This window comes from Coenobita brevimanus, chromosome 13, assembly GCF_032717465.1.
Source record: "Coenobita brevimanus isolate Jiangsu-jjx chromosome 13, ASM3271746v2, whole genome shotgun sequence".
NCBI classification, from domain to species: domain Eukaryota; kingdom Metazoa; phylum Arthropoda; class Malacostraca; order Decapoda; family Coenobitidae; genus Coenobita; species Coenobita brevimanus.
This window is the reverse complement of record NC_136966.1, coordinates 54,603,959-54,618,410: the sequence shown is the minus strand read 5'-3', so window position 1 is coordinate 54,618,410 and position 14,452 is coordinate 54,603,959. Positions and strand designations below refer to the sequence as shown.

The 14,452-nt window shown below is 42.8% G+C and overlaps 1 protein-coding gene across 1 annotated transcript in view; it reads left to right on the top strand.

Moving 5' to 3' along the window:
• LOC145416434 (uncharacterized) overlaps window positions 1-14,452 on the top strand; it is a 50,689-nt gene that overhangs the window by 30,680 nt on the left and 5,557 nt on the right. The window contains exons 4-7 of the mRNA XM_080285390.1: window positions 267-480; window positions 1,347-1,525; window positions 3,797-3,910; window positions 5,958-6,214. Of these exons, the coding sequence (XP_080141516.1) occupies window positions 267-480; window positions 1,347-1,525; window positions 3,797-3,910; window positions 5,958-6,214 (764 nt within the window). The remainder of the gene's footprint in view (window positions 1-266; window positions 481-1,346; window positions 1,526-3,796; window positions 3,911-5,957; window positions 6,215-14,452) is intronic.

Here is a 14,452-nt window from a genome sequence, read left to right as displayed (position 1 = left end):
TGTAGCTTTGTGGAGACCACCTTTCGTTCTCTCTGCAGTGTTGGCAATCTTTAATTACAGGATGATTCATTATTTCTCCTGCGGGTGACAATAAGATATTCAGATGGTTAGTATAGACAGACACCTGTATGCATGTTCATTAATCAGCTACATTCCAACCCTCCTGCTGAAATGACATACATACATACATACATACTTACATAGACAGACATGTGGATAGCAAGCATACATATGACTTATTAAACCCAACCTCCCACTCCCCACAGGAACACAACGCCCCCTCGTGTCCACTCATCACGGGTCCCCTGCGCCACTACGTGCTAAATGTGCTGTGGATTGTGACCAACGTGCTGGTGCTGCTTCTCACCGTGTATCACCTGTGGAAGCTGTACCGGGACCTCTCCACCTCTTCCCTCGAGGCCGTCCGCATCGCCTCGCTTGTCACCACCATGATCAGCGTCACCCAGCCACAGAATCAGGGTGGGTTGGCTGGGTGGAGTGTGAGGTCAAACTGGAAGCTAGAGAGAGATCAAATTTTATCGTAAACACATGTACTGTACTCTTTTCATCTTAGCCTAAAATTTACATCGTTTTATCTTGGATCTCCATTGGTAACAGTAGATTAACACTAAACTATTGCGCTAGACACGAAGAAGTGCTATGGAAAGGATGTAGAGCCGTAGTTTGGTCTTCTTCCGCCATTGAGTTACGGGAAATAAGCTGAGAGGAAACGAGAATTTGGGCCAAGTTAAGGTGAAAAGAGTATAGCAGTTTCCCCTTAGCACAGCATTCACAGCTAGAGACACATGCATTCATTGACTTACATGTTCAGGTGCGTATGTGTTCATTCGTACACACACACACACACACACACACACACACACACACACACACACACACACACACACACACACACACACACACACACACACACACACACACACACACACACACACACACACACACACACCACTGTATTCATTTCCATGCCCACACATACACTGTCAATTATCTGCATGCACATCAACACATGCTTTTATTAACCAACCGCTGTAGTGACAAGAGGATACATTCATATATACAGATGGACGCTCATAACATCGGTAGTACACACACACACACACACACACACACACACACACACACACACACACACACACACACACACACACACACACACACACACACACACACACACACACACACACACACACACACACACTTCCTCCCTCTCACTTTGTCTCGCTCCCTCAACCTTCCCTTTCACCCTCATTTATCCCCGTCTCTCTCTCTCTCTCTCTCTCTCTCTCTCTCTCTATCTATCTCTATCTCACCCCCACCCACAGATCCAGAAGCCCGCGAGCATCGACAGGTAAACAGCTACATCAGTCGCATGGAGAGGGAGGGCGTGGAGAGAGTCAAGATGTTTGTGGTAGTGACTGTGGCCTACGTCGTCTTTTGGGGGCCTCTCTTCCTCGTCACCTTACTCACACCTTCAGGGGGCAAGACGGGACTCAGCCACGAGGTAGGGGAGTCGGGGATAATATTTTTTTTTTTTACAGAAAATGAACTGGGATGGGAAAAGCAAATTAAGTAAAAAAAAAAAAATCCATACACCAGACTGTACTTGTGGGGAATTTGGGGAGAACGTCTAAAATTGGGAGGAGGTTTAGGTTTGGGAGTTTGAGACGAAGGTGGGGAAATCTGGAGGAAGAGTGTGCAGCTGGAGTGACATTTAGAATTAAAGGAAGAAGACGAGGCTGGGTTAATGATGGTGGTTTGGGAAAAGAGAACTGATGTAGAGAGGCAGAGCTTAAAATATAAGTATGATGGAAGGAAATATGGACACTTAAAGGCAGAGCACAGAATATAACGAAAATTTACTAATAGAGAAAATCTGCAGAGTTGAAGGAAAGATACAGAAATGTGGAAAAATTAAGTGAGTGAGAAAAAGCTGCAGATTTAGAAGTTAGGGAATTTGGAGAAAGAGGGTGTGGAGAGACTGAAGTTTTTTTTTTTTTTTTTGGAGGGGGGATCAGCATGGCGTACTTTGGTCTTCATTGAGACTTTTTTTGGTCTTTCGCTACGCAAGGCCTCTTCTGAGCGTCGTAAATACGTGTGGTGGCAGCGTCAGTAAAGTAGAAGGGGACGTAATCATACTGAAGGAGTTAATATATGATTGGAGCAAAATTTTATGGCTATGACTGTTTTTTTTTTTTTTTTTTTATGTCGATGCATGTGTATACCGGTGTGTTTATCTGTTATGTATTTCGATGAATGCGGATACCTTTGTGTGTGTGTGTGTGTGTGTGTGTGTGTGTGTGTGTGTGCCTGCCTTTGCTTGTTATATATCCAAAGCATGAACCATAACACTATGTCCTCCACTACATCAACAGTAATAGCACTCGCATCCCAATCATACCAGCCAGTGTTTTTTTTTTTTTTTTTTAATAACCTGGGGCCCGGAATGACAGGTGTATGTGCGTGTGGGACTAATTGCGTTGTTTCCAGTTTCCCGATATTTGGAATTAGCGCTGCCTGATTTTCCGTCGCAGTTTCGTCATCATCATCATCATCATCTTCATCATCATCTTCATCTTCATCATCACCATCTTCAGTATCATCGACTTTATCATTATCATTATTGCCATCATCATTATCATCATCAGCATCATCATCATCATCATCATTGTCATCATCATCATCATTATTGTCATCATCATCGTCTTTATCTCATCATCGTCATTATCTCAACCGTCAGTTTCACATGAAAGGACAGGATAAAGAAGTTTCATCACTTGCTTTCCTGAGGTAAAAATTAAACAGAAGATTTTGTTATGACTAATTTTCCAGTTCTCAAAAGTTACGGAAATATAGCTCATGGCAGGTTCAGTTGGAATTTACGGAAACCTACAGTGTGTATGTAAATGAGAAATTCAATGTTGCTAGCGAGGTGTATTTGCGATCATAAAGCCACGGGATTTATGCAATATTGAAAAGTAATACCCATCCACATTTCAGTCGAACTATTATGAAACTTAGGAAATATTCTGAAAAGGCTGTTGGGATAATAGGACTGAATAAGTGGGTTTTATAAGTTAGTGTTCACAGTCTCGTTAATTTTCAGAGTGAAGTGGATTGTTACTTATGTCCGTAGTCTTACAGGTAGTGACAATTAAAGAAAAAAGTTCAGAATTGTAGGGAAGGAACTGGCAGTATATATGTGGCTTGAAGACCTCTTTTCATTTTTCATTTTTGCAAGAACTAGATTTTTTTAAAGTATATTGGGGAGCTCTCGTAATGCCAGGGTTTGTGGTGCATACATTTTTCATATATTAATTTATCCCACAGTCAAAACTATTTCACTTTAGGGCTAATACATGACTACAGAAGAAGGCGACTGTTTGTATCGTGTATGTAACACTTTTGGTCTATGTCTTAATTATTCATCCAAATTGTCAGTCTGTTAATATGTCTGTCCGTATTAAATAAAGTCAGTCAATCTTTCTCTGTGGATCTCAGTATCTATGTCAATCCATTAATAATTTAGGAGAGTCAGAGTCAGAAATAGTGAATCTCTCTCTCTTTCTTTCTCTCTCTCTCTCTCTCTCTCTCTCTCTCTCTTTGTATCTTTGTATCTATCTGTCTGTCCATCCATCTATCTGTCTGTCTCTATTTATCCATCCATCCATCTATCTATATCTATCTTTTTTTTCATTTATTTTCTCTTCCTTTCCTTCCATTCCCGTTCTCTTGCATTCCTCTCCTCCCTCACCACGCCTCCCTTCGCCCCCAGGTCACCCTCCACGTGGCCTATGTGCACGCCTTCGTCAACCCTGCCCTCTTCCTGGCACTGCACAAGGGCCTCAGAAAAGCAGTCACTGATATTGTCTGCTGCCACTGCTCTTCGGTAAGTCGTCTGTGTGCTTCATAAACTCTCACACAAATCAGTTTTTAGACTCACACAAATAAGCTTTCACGGATGTACACTCACACAGATCAGCTTGCAGGCCTGTGCACACAAAAAAAGCTTTCAGGAATCTACACCAAGCTTTCTGCTTCATAAACTCTCACACAAATCAGTTTTTAGACTCTCGCAAATAAGCTTTCACGGATATACACCCACACAGATCAGCTTTCAGGCCTGTGCACAAAAAAAAAGCTTTCAGGAATCTACACCAAGCTTCAGGCACGTACAGTCGGCATCAAAATTCCTGTCGCCATCTCCAGCTTTTTCGAAACTGTGTGGTTAATGAGAAACAGGAGAGACTGATAACTTTTTGGGTCACAGATTATTGTTACCACTGTCGTCTACTATGGATTTACAAGGCTAATTTTCAAGCTTCATGGAAGAAAAAAACAAAAACAAAAAAGGCACGACAGGCGACAGTACTTTTAATGGCGACTGTACATTCACCATTACAAATACCTGAAAATCTTCCTTTTTAGAATATGAAAAGGTAGAGGATGCGTTTGAAAATATTTTGTAGTGATTTCGGGAATTTGTGTGTCCGATGTTTTTATCATTACAGCATAAAGAAGGAACTTTATGCAACACAGCATAAACACACTGTTCAGAAATATTTTCTCTAGGGGAAAAGCGCGCTCATTAGCAATGCTTATTGTGAAACTATTGATCATCTGGTCAAATGTTATAATTCATTTATTTATCATTATTATTATTATTATTATTATTATTATTATTATTATTATGTTTTTGAACGAGTGTACCTATAAAGCTGTCAGTCACTCATACGGATAAGCTTTCAAACAATCGCAAAAATAAGCTTTCTGCCTCGCTATGTTATGGGTTTTCTCGGGCTTGTGCATGATAGGTGGGGGTGACCATCACCCACTCACACGATGCAGTGTTGCTTTCAATGAACTCTACACTGAGTGACAAGCTAAATGGTTTCCTGTAACCTAGGAAACAATTTACTATGCTGGGGCGCTGGGGAGTAACCATACAACCAAATGACACCTGGTGGCTTAGAAAGGTTTCCATCTTAGGGTTGGGGTTTATTCCTCCCATATTGCCACTCAGGGGAGAGTAAAGTTGGTCACCCTTTCCTTAAATATTAGGACTGGGAAGCCAAGCCCTGTGCCTTTACACTCCTGATGGGGCAAAAAAGTGTTGGATGACGAATGGATGGATGGGTGGATGGATTGATGGATGGATGGATTCTCGGGCTCTTTCTCATTTTTCCTGTCTGCCAAATTAGCTTTCAGGTACTCAGTGCTGACTTACACAGGCTTGTCTTGCAAATATACCTGAAGACGTACACACATCTGCCAGGTGCTCAAACGAGTAAGCTTTCTGTCCTAGTATGATATGGCTTCACTTAGGCTACTTACTCAGGCTAGTGCACAAAAATATGCTTCCTGTCTCACAAAAAGGTGGTTTGTCTTAATGCTTACTCACACAGGCGCTCACATCCCCAGTACTGTCTCTTAGGTACCGTAGCACCCTGTCTTAGCAAGCGGTAAGATTCGCCTGGCTATTTTTATTGATTTTAACTTTCCTTTATTTTTACTAATTTAAGCATCAACTATTTATACTCATCTAAGGATATCTGATTTTCTTGATCTAGACTTCTATTTTTATTATGCTTCCCTAGTATTTATTCATGTAATTTCTTTTATTTTTATTGATGTAACTCTCTGTGATTTTTATTTGTCTGTTTCTCTCTTTTTTTTTAAGTTTCTGATTTTCATTTTCTAATTCTGTTGGTCTTAGATTCTCTAGTGGAACTAATCGAAACTTCCCTCATTTTATTGATTTTTGAGTTCCTAATTTTTACTGATATAAGCTCCAGGAATTCCATCACTCTAAGCTTTTCTTATTATTTCCTGGCCATAGTTCTTCTGGTTTATATTTGTTTTTGAGTTTCTTTATTAGTATATTATTATTATTTTTATTATTTTATTGTACTAAGCTTCCTTAATTTTCCCCACAGCACGATGACGCAGGGGGGAGAGGAGAGGGGCTAGGGAGTTTGCAGCACAACATGGCTACTTCCCGCTCTAGCCTGGGCGGGGGGCTAGGTGGTGGGCTGGCGGGGGCTATCGGGACCAGCAGTAGCCTAGGGGGTGGTCTGAGCACGAGCGGACTCCCTGGGGCTACAGCAATGCCCACCGCAGCCCAAGCCATGCCACAGTACTCCTCAGACGGGGACATCACGCCGCCCTTCTCAGCCATCAATAGGCCTTACCTGTGAGTCGTGTATCTGTTACATCACCACACCTGCCTCTTCACACTTGACTTCTAGACCTGGCTCATTCACCAAGGCTAATTAGTCTTTGCACCTGAATTATATACCTTTCTGATTCACCACACCTAATTTACTTACCACACCTGCTTCATGCACACCAACACCTGCCTTATTCACACCCATACCTGCGTCAGTCACACCCACACCTGCCTTGTTCACACCCATACCTGCCTCAATCACACCCACACCTGCCTTATTCGCACCCATACCTGCTTCACTCACACCCTCACCTGCCTCACCACACCTGCTTCACTCACACCCACATCTGCCTAACGATACCTTTATCACTCATACCCATACTCACCTCAACACACCTACCTCATCCAGTACACTTACATTGAACCTTCCTTTGCTGTTTCTGCATATCTGCCTTACATCTGCCATACACCTGTCCTACCACACTTGTCTTTCACATGCCGTGCCACATCTGCCTCACTCACACACACCTGCTTAACCACACCTATGTCTCACCACAACCACACCTGTCTTACCGCACCTCACCTCACTAATTAAAAAGCAATGACCTCTCTCTTGACCCCAGAACTTGGCATTAATAATCTTTAGGCTTTTGTTGCATGTATTCATATTATTTTCTGAATTATGTACATTTAGACTCTGGCCAAGGCTGTATAGTCAATTTCTAACTTAATTTAATTTCTCTCTTACTTGACTTTCATATCTAAGTTCCCAGATTCTTTAGTACCTTAATTCTAAAGTTTTCTGTATTTTTCCCTATTCAGTACCTCATCCTCTCAACACTACGGGGATTTTCCATATTCTTTTTGGCCTGTTCTCTAAAAACCCACCCTCATTGACTCTTATGATCATGGTTTTAGTTGCTTTCTGGTACTGACTGACGATTTTATTCAGTTGAGGAGAGAGAGAGAGAGAGAGAGAGAGGCCTGAGAGTGAAAGTTAATGACCTGTATTTGTGATTTAAGACTGCGACTGAGTTTCATTATACCTGACCTCACCTTCATGATTGATTTCTTGTTTATATAGTTAGTCTTATTATTATTTCTCTATCTCTCTGTCACACACACACACACACACACACACACACACACACACACACACACACACACACACACACACACACACACACACACACACACACACACACACACACACACACACACACACACCATATATATTTCTGAAATGTTAAAAGGAAATAATGCATACAAATCTCCCTTAAACACACAAAATAAACATTCCAGCAATTAAATAGATGGGAGTAGCAAATTAACCGTGAGAGTAAACATCGATTACACTATCACCCCACTACACTACACAGGTAAATCTGCTGGGTTAATTAGAGGTGTCAGTGTGAAGGGTGAGTGCGAGGGAGGGAAGGCAGGAGGGGGGGGGTGTCAGTAAGGGGAAGGGGGAGGATGAGGGTTAGGCAGGATGAGGGGAGAGGCATTATAGGGGGAGGCAGGATGAGGGGAGAGGTAGGATAAAGGGGAAGGCAGGATGAGGGGAAAAGTGTCAGAGTAAAGGGTGGGGGAGGGGGGAGGCGGGGGAAGGGTTGGAGGGAGGACAGAAGGAGAGGGGGAAAAGAGAGAGAGAGCAGCTGGAGGGAGGAGGGGGAAGGGAGAAGGAGTAGGTATAAAAGGGAGAAGAGGAGGAACGTCTGGAATGAGGAGGGGGAAGTGAAAGAGGGAATGGGACATGGAGGGAAGGGAAGGCTAGGGATAAATGGAGAGGGATGAAGAAAGGGCTGGGGAGAAGAAAAGAGAGTGAGGAAAGGAAGGAGAATAGGGGGAAGGTGGAGGGAAGGAGAAGATAGTGGGGATAGACGGAGGAAGACAGGAGGTGTGGAGAGAGGAGAGAGGGAAAGAAGAGGAGGAGGAGAAGAGGGGGGAGGGAGGAAATAAAATGAAGAAGAACAGAGGGATGGAGCGGGAGTGGGAAAGGGAAAAGGGGGAAGGGGAGAGGGAGGCGGAGAATAAGGAAAAAATGAAAATGAAGAGCTGAGGGGAAAGGGAGAGAGACAGGAGGAAGGGGATAGGTAGAAAAGGAGGGAGATGGTAGAAGGGACAGAGGAGCGGGGTGGAAAGGGGAGGGGAGGAAGGACTGGGGTGGCAAAGGGGAGGTGGGGTAGAGGTGTGAGCGTGATTATCAGGCTGAAAATTGTAATATGTTGGTTTCCTGTTTATCCAGACGAGCTCATCATTACTCTCACATGAACTGGACCACCGGGGAAACATATTATAATTTTTTGAACTGTACAATTGTTCTACATATTATAATACACTAATACACAGCTGTATAATTGTTTTATAAATTAAAATACACTAATACACTTCATGACGATAAACAGTGAAACAGTGAACAAATGGGGTGAAATGTGTAGTGATATCATTGTCCCTAACTACATTATTGTCACTCCGTAATTGGGTGTCGATTAGCATAATAGATACAGTCAGACACGGATTTTAAGGGGTGGGGGGCGTACACCTCCCCTCCCCCCCTATTTTTGGCAAAACAGTAATATATACCAAACTGTACACAATAAATTTCTTACTTTCCATATCAAAGAAGGAGGGATTTGGTAATACTTTTTGTGGTATTTGGTAACAAGTGAACATGAATTTAAACTCAGTAATTTCACTAAGAGTCACCTTCCCCCTCACCTCTTTCCAAAAGGCTTGTTTAGGCTATAGTGAGTTTTTATGAGCTGAATAAAATCGTTCCTCATAAATTGGAATAGAATGCGATTTTTGTGTGTGACATAACGGTGATTTACTGTGTGTGTGTGTGTGTGTGTGTGTGTGTGTGTGTGTGTGTGTGTGTGTGTGTGTGTGTCTATGTGTGTGTGTGTGTGTGTGTGTGTGTGTGTGTGTGTGTGTGTGTCTATGTGTGTGTGTGTGTGTGTGTGTGTGTGTGTGTGTGTGTGTGTGTTGATTTTAAGAACAATCAAAGGTCATTGTCAGAGAGATAGTCCAATTTTGATCTGATTTGAAGCAAGATTAGTGAAAGTGTTACGTGTCAGGCAAGAAGGAAGTAATTCGCTGTCGAGAGCAATCAGCCGAAGGTCAAGGGCAGAGTTTAAAGACGAATATTCTTCCCTTAAACCCATTAGTGGACCCTCTTGTTTCAGGCTCTTTATGCTACTACCAGACGATTTTATTCAATTTTCTGAAAGAGCCCCTTGTGTTGAAAGGATTTATATTAGGGCTGCATCTAACCCCTCCCTGTATCTATATATCTGTCTATCTATCTATCTGTTTATTTGCCTAGATAGATAGATCCCACGGTCAGTAGGTTTAACACAATACTGCCTCATACCTGTGTTTGGAGTTAGGGTACGGAGCAATTTCCAATAACTCATACCGGCACTTGCTTTCAGTTACATACAAAATATCTAACTCGATTTCCATTTCCATTGGCATATTAGAGGAAAAAAGTATTCGCCGTATGTTGTGCAGTTAGGCGGTAAATTGTTCAACAGAGTATCGAAGTTGGGTAAAAAAAAAAAAAAAAAAAAACGAATGCTAATATAATGCTAAATTTTTAAGTGACCTACAATAGCTATAAAATCTGGGTAATTAGTGCTATTTAAATGTTAATAAGACACTCATTAAATGCAAATAAAGTTCATTTTAAGAGTTAATAATATGTTAATATGGAATGCTTGTCCGTCAGTGTAAGGTCAGAGGTAATGGTGTTGATATAATGCTAATGAAGAAAATACGTGTTAAATAAGAATGAGGAAAATATTCAGAAAAAAAAAATCGTAAATGCAAATAAGCGCTCGTTAACGTAAAAAAAAAATTGCTGATAATATACTAATAAAGATGTTTGTCAGAGGCAGTACCTTAAGGATCAATGAAACCTTAGTGCCAACTTGGGTAAAAACTCAAGCGCCAACGTAGGTCCAAGCTCAAGCGCGAACTTATGTCCCAACTCAAGCGTTCCAACATAAGTCTCAACTCAATTGCAAACTTAAGCCCCAACCCAAGCGCGACCTTAAGTCCCAGGTCAAGCGCAAACTTAAATCCTATCTCAAGCGCCAACTTAAGTCCCAACTCAAGCGCCAACGTAAGTCCCAACTCAAGCGCCAACTTTGAGTCCTAACTCAAGCGCCAACTTAAGTCCCAAATTAAGCGCCAACTTAAGTCCGAACTCGAGCGCTAACTTAAGTCCCAACTCAAGCGAAAACTTAATTCCCAATTCAAGCGCCAACTTAAGTCCTAACTTAAGAGCCAACCTAAGTCCCAACTCAAGCACCAACTTAAGTCCCAACTCAAGCGACAACCTAAGTCCCAATTCAAGCGCCAACCTAAGTCCCAACTCAAGCGCCAAAGTAGGTCCCAACTCAAGCACCAACTTAAGCCCCAACTCAAGCGCCAACTTAAGTCCCAACTCAAGCACCAACTTAAGTCCTAACACAAGCGCCAACCTAAGTCCCAACTCAAGCGCCAACTTAGGTCCCAACTCAAGCGTCAACCTAAGTCCCAACTCAAGCGCCAACCTAAGTCTCAACTCAAGTGCCAAAGTAGCTCCGAACTCAAGCACCAACTTAAGTCCCAACTGAAGCACCAACTTAAGTCCCAACTCAAGCGCCAATTTAAATCCTAACTCAAGCGCCAACTTAAGCCTCAACTCAAGCGCCAACTTAAGTAAAAACTCAAGCACCAACCTAAGTCTTAACTCAAGCGCGAACTTTGAGTCATAACTCAAGCGCCAACTTAAGTCCCAAATCAAGCGCTAACTTAAGTCACGACTCAAGCGCCAACTTAAGTCCCAACTCAAGCGACAACCTAAGTCCCAACTCAAGCACCAAAGTAGATCCCAACTCAAGCCCCAATTCAAGTGCCAACTTAAGTCCCAACTCAAGCGCCAACTTAAGTCCCAACTCAAGCACCAACTTAAGTCCCAACACAAGCACCAACCTAAGTCCCAACTCAAGCGCCAACTTAAGTCCCAACTCAAGCTCCAACCTACGTCCCAACTCAAGCGCCAACCTAAGTCCAAACTCAAGTGCCAAAGTAGCTCCCAACTCAAGCACCAACTTAAGTCCCAACTCAAGCGCCAACATAAGTCCCAACTCAAGCGCCAACTTAAGTCCCAACTCAAGCGCCAACTGAAATTCCAACTCAATCGCCAACTTAAGTCCCAACTCAAGCGCCAATTTAAGTCCCAACTCAAGCGCCAACTTAAATTCCAACTCAAGCGCGAACTTAAGTTTCAACTCAAGCGCCAACTTAAGTCCCAACTCAAGCGCCAACTAAAGTCCCAACTCAAGCGCCAACTAAAGTCCCAACTCAAATGCCAACTTAGTTCCAACTTGTCCCAATTTAAGTGCCAGCTTAAGTGCCTAAAGTGGCACTCAGATGGCACCTATCCGGAAGAATTCTACTTAAGTTCCATTAAGTTCAAGTTCCACAAGTGGTACTTAAGTGGAACTTAAGTGGTATTTAAGTGGCACTTAAGTGGTACTTAAGTGGCACTTAAGTGGAACTTAAGTGGCACTTAAGTGGAACCTAAGTGGCACTTAAGTGGAACTTAAGTGGCACTTAAGTGGAACTTAAGTGCCACTTAAGTTCCACTTAAGTTCCACTTAAGTTCCGCTTAAGTGCCACTTAAGTGGCACTTAAGTGGCACTTAAGTGGAACTTCAGTGGCACTTGAGTGGAACTTCAGTGGCACTTGAGTGGAACTTGAACTTAAGTGGCACTTAAGTAGAAAACTCCCACATAGATGCAATCTGATTGCCACTTGAGGCACTTGAAGTTGACACTTAAATTAGGACAAGTTTGAACTAAGTTCGCACTTGACTTGGGACTTTAGTTGGCGTATGGGTTGGGACAAGTTGGCACTTGAGTTGGGACTTAAGTTGGCGCTTGAGTTGGGATTTAAGTTGGTGCTTGAGTTGGGACTTAAGTTGGCGCTTGAGTTGGGACTTAAGTTGACGCTTGAATTGGGACTTAAGTTGGCGCTTGAGTTGGGACTTAGGTTGGCGCTTGAGTTGGGACTTAAGTTGGCGCTTGAGTAGGGACTTAAGTTGGCGATTAAGTAGGGACTTAAGTTGGCGCTTGAGTTGGGACTCAAGTTGGCTCTTGAGTTGGGACTTAAGTTGGCGCTTGAGTTGGGACTTAAGTTGGCGCTTGAGTTGAGACGTATTTTAGAGCTTGAGTTGGGACTTAGGTTGGCGCCTGAGTTGGACATAAGTTGGCGCTTGAGTTGGAACTTAAGTACGGGCTTGAGCTGGGATCTACATTGGCGCTTGAGTTTTGACCTTAGTTGGCACTTAAGGTTTCAATTGAGTTGGGATTAATGTTGGTGCTTGAGATGCAGCGTAAGTTGGCGCTTTAGTTGGGACTTGAGTTGACTTGTGAATTGGGACTTAAATTGGTGCTTGAGTTGTAACTTACGTTGGCACTTGAGTTGTGACTTACGTTGGCACTTGAGTTGGGACTTCAGTTGGTGCTTGAGTTGGGACTTCAGTTGGTGCTTGAGTTGGAACTTAAGTTGGTGCTTGGATTGGGACAAGTTGACGCATGAGTTGGGATCTTAGTTGGCACTTGAGTTGGGACTTAAGTTAGCGCTTGAGTTAGGACTTGAGCTCGTACTTGTGTTAGGACTTTAGTTGGTACTTGTGTTTGGGCCCAAGTAGTACTTGTGTTGGGACTTGAGTTGACACTTGAGTTTGAGCTATAGTTGGTACTTGAGTTGGGATTTAAATTGGCGCTTGTGTTGGATTTAAGTTGGCACTTGTTTTAGGACTTAAGTTGGCACTTGTCTTAGGATTTAAGTTGGCACTTATTTTGGGACTTAATTTGGCACTTTGGTCGGAGCTTAACATTTGAATTGGCACTTACGTCACCACGTGAGTTTGCACTTAAGTTGGCATTTAAGTTTGCATTTGAGTTTTCTCTTAAGTTTGCATTTGAGTTGGCACTTAAGTTGGCACTTGAACTGGCACTCACATCTGCACTTATCATTTACGATAGCACTTTATTTGGCACTTAAGTTGGCAGTTAGGTTTGGACTTAAGGTGGCGCTTGAGTTGGGACTTAAGCTGGTGCTTGAATTGGAACTTCAGTTGATGCTTGAGTTGGGACGTAAGCTCGCCCTTTCGTTGGGACTAAAGATGGTTCTTGAATTGGGACTTGAGTTTCCGCTTGAGATGAAACATGATGGAGCTTGAGTTGGGACTTAAGTTGTAACTTAAGCTAAGACCCAAGCTGGCGCATGAGTTTGGACCTGAGTTGACGTTTGAGCTGGCACTTATTTTGTCACTTGAGCTGGCACTTATTTTGTCACTTGAGTTGGCACTTATATTGTCACTTGAGTTGGCACTTGTGTTGTCACTTGAGTTGGCACTTGTGTTGTCACTTGAGTTGGCACTTATGTTGTCACTTGAGTTGGGAGATATGTTTGCGCTTGAGTTGCAACATAAGTTGGCGCTTTAGTTGGCACTTAAGTTAGCTCTTGAGTTGGCATTTACGTTGGCACTAGTTGGAGCTTTCGTTGACACTTACGTTGGCACTTGAGTTGGAGCTAACGTTGGCACTTGAGTTGGGACCTATGCTGACCCGTGAGTCGTGATTAAGCTGGTGCTTGAGTTGGGACTAAGGTTGGCGCTTGAGTTGAGACATGGGTTGGCACTTGAGTTGGGACCTACGTTGGCGCTTGAGTTTTGACCCAAGTTGGCACTTGAGTTGGCACTTTAGGTTTCACTTGAGTTGGGATTAATGTTCGTACCTGAGTTGGCACGTTGTCACTTGAGTTGGCACTTAAGTTGATTCATTAGTTGGGACTTAAGTTGACACTTGAGTTGTAATTTACGTTGGCACTTGAGTTGGGACTTAGGTTGGCGCTTGGGTTGGGACGCTAGAGCTGATACTTAGGTTTCCGCTTGAGCTGGGACTAAGTTAACGCTTGAGTCATGACTTGAGTTGGTACTTGTGTTAAGACTTAAGTTGGTACTTGCGTTTGGTAACTATGTTGGGACCTGAGTTGGCACTTGAGTTTGAACGTCAGTTCGTACTGGAGTTGGGATTTAAATTGGCTAATACAACTGGTCGTTAGGGCGAAAAAGAACAGTTACTAAAAATGTTAATTAAAGTCAGTAAAGGAATTAAGGTATACGACGCTGATAACAATGCCCATCTGAGTGAAATTAAGCCTACATGAAAAAATGCAAATACGCTGGTTGCTAAAAATCGT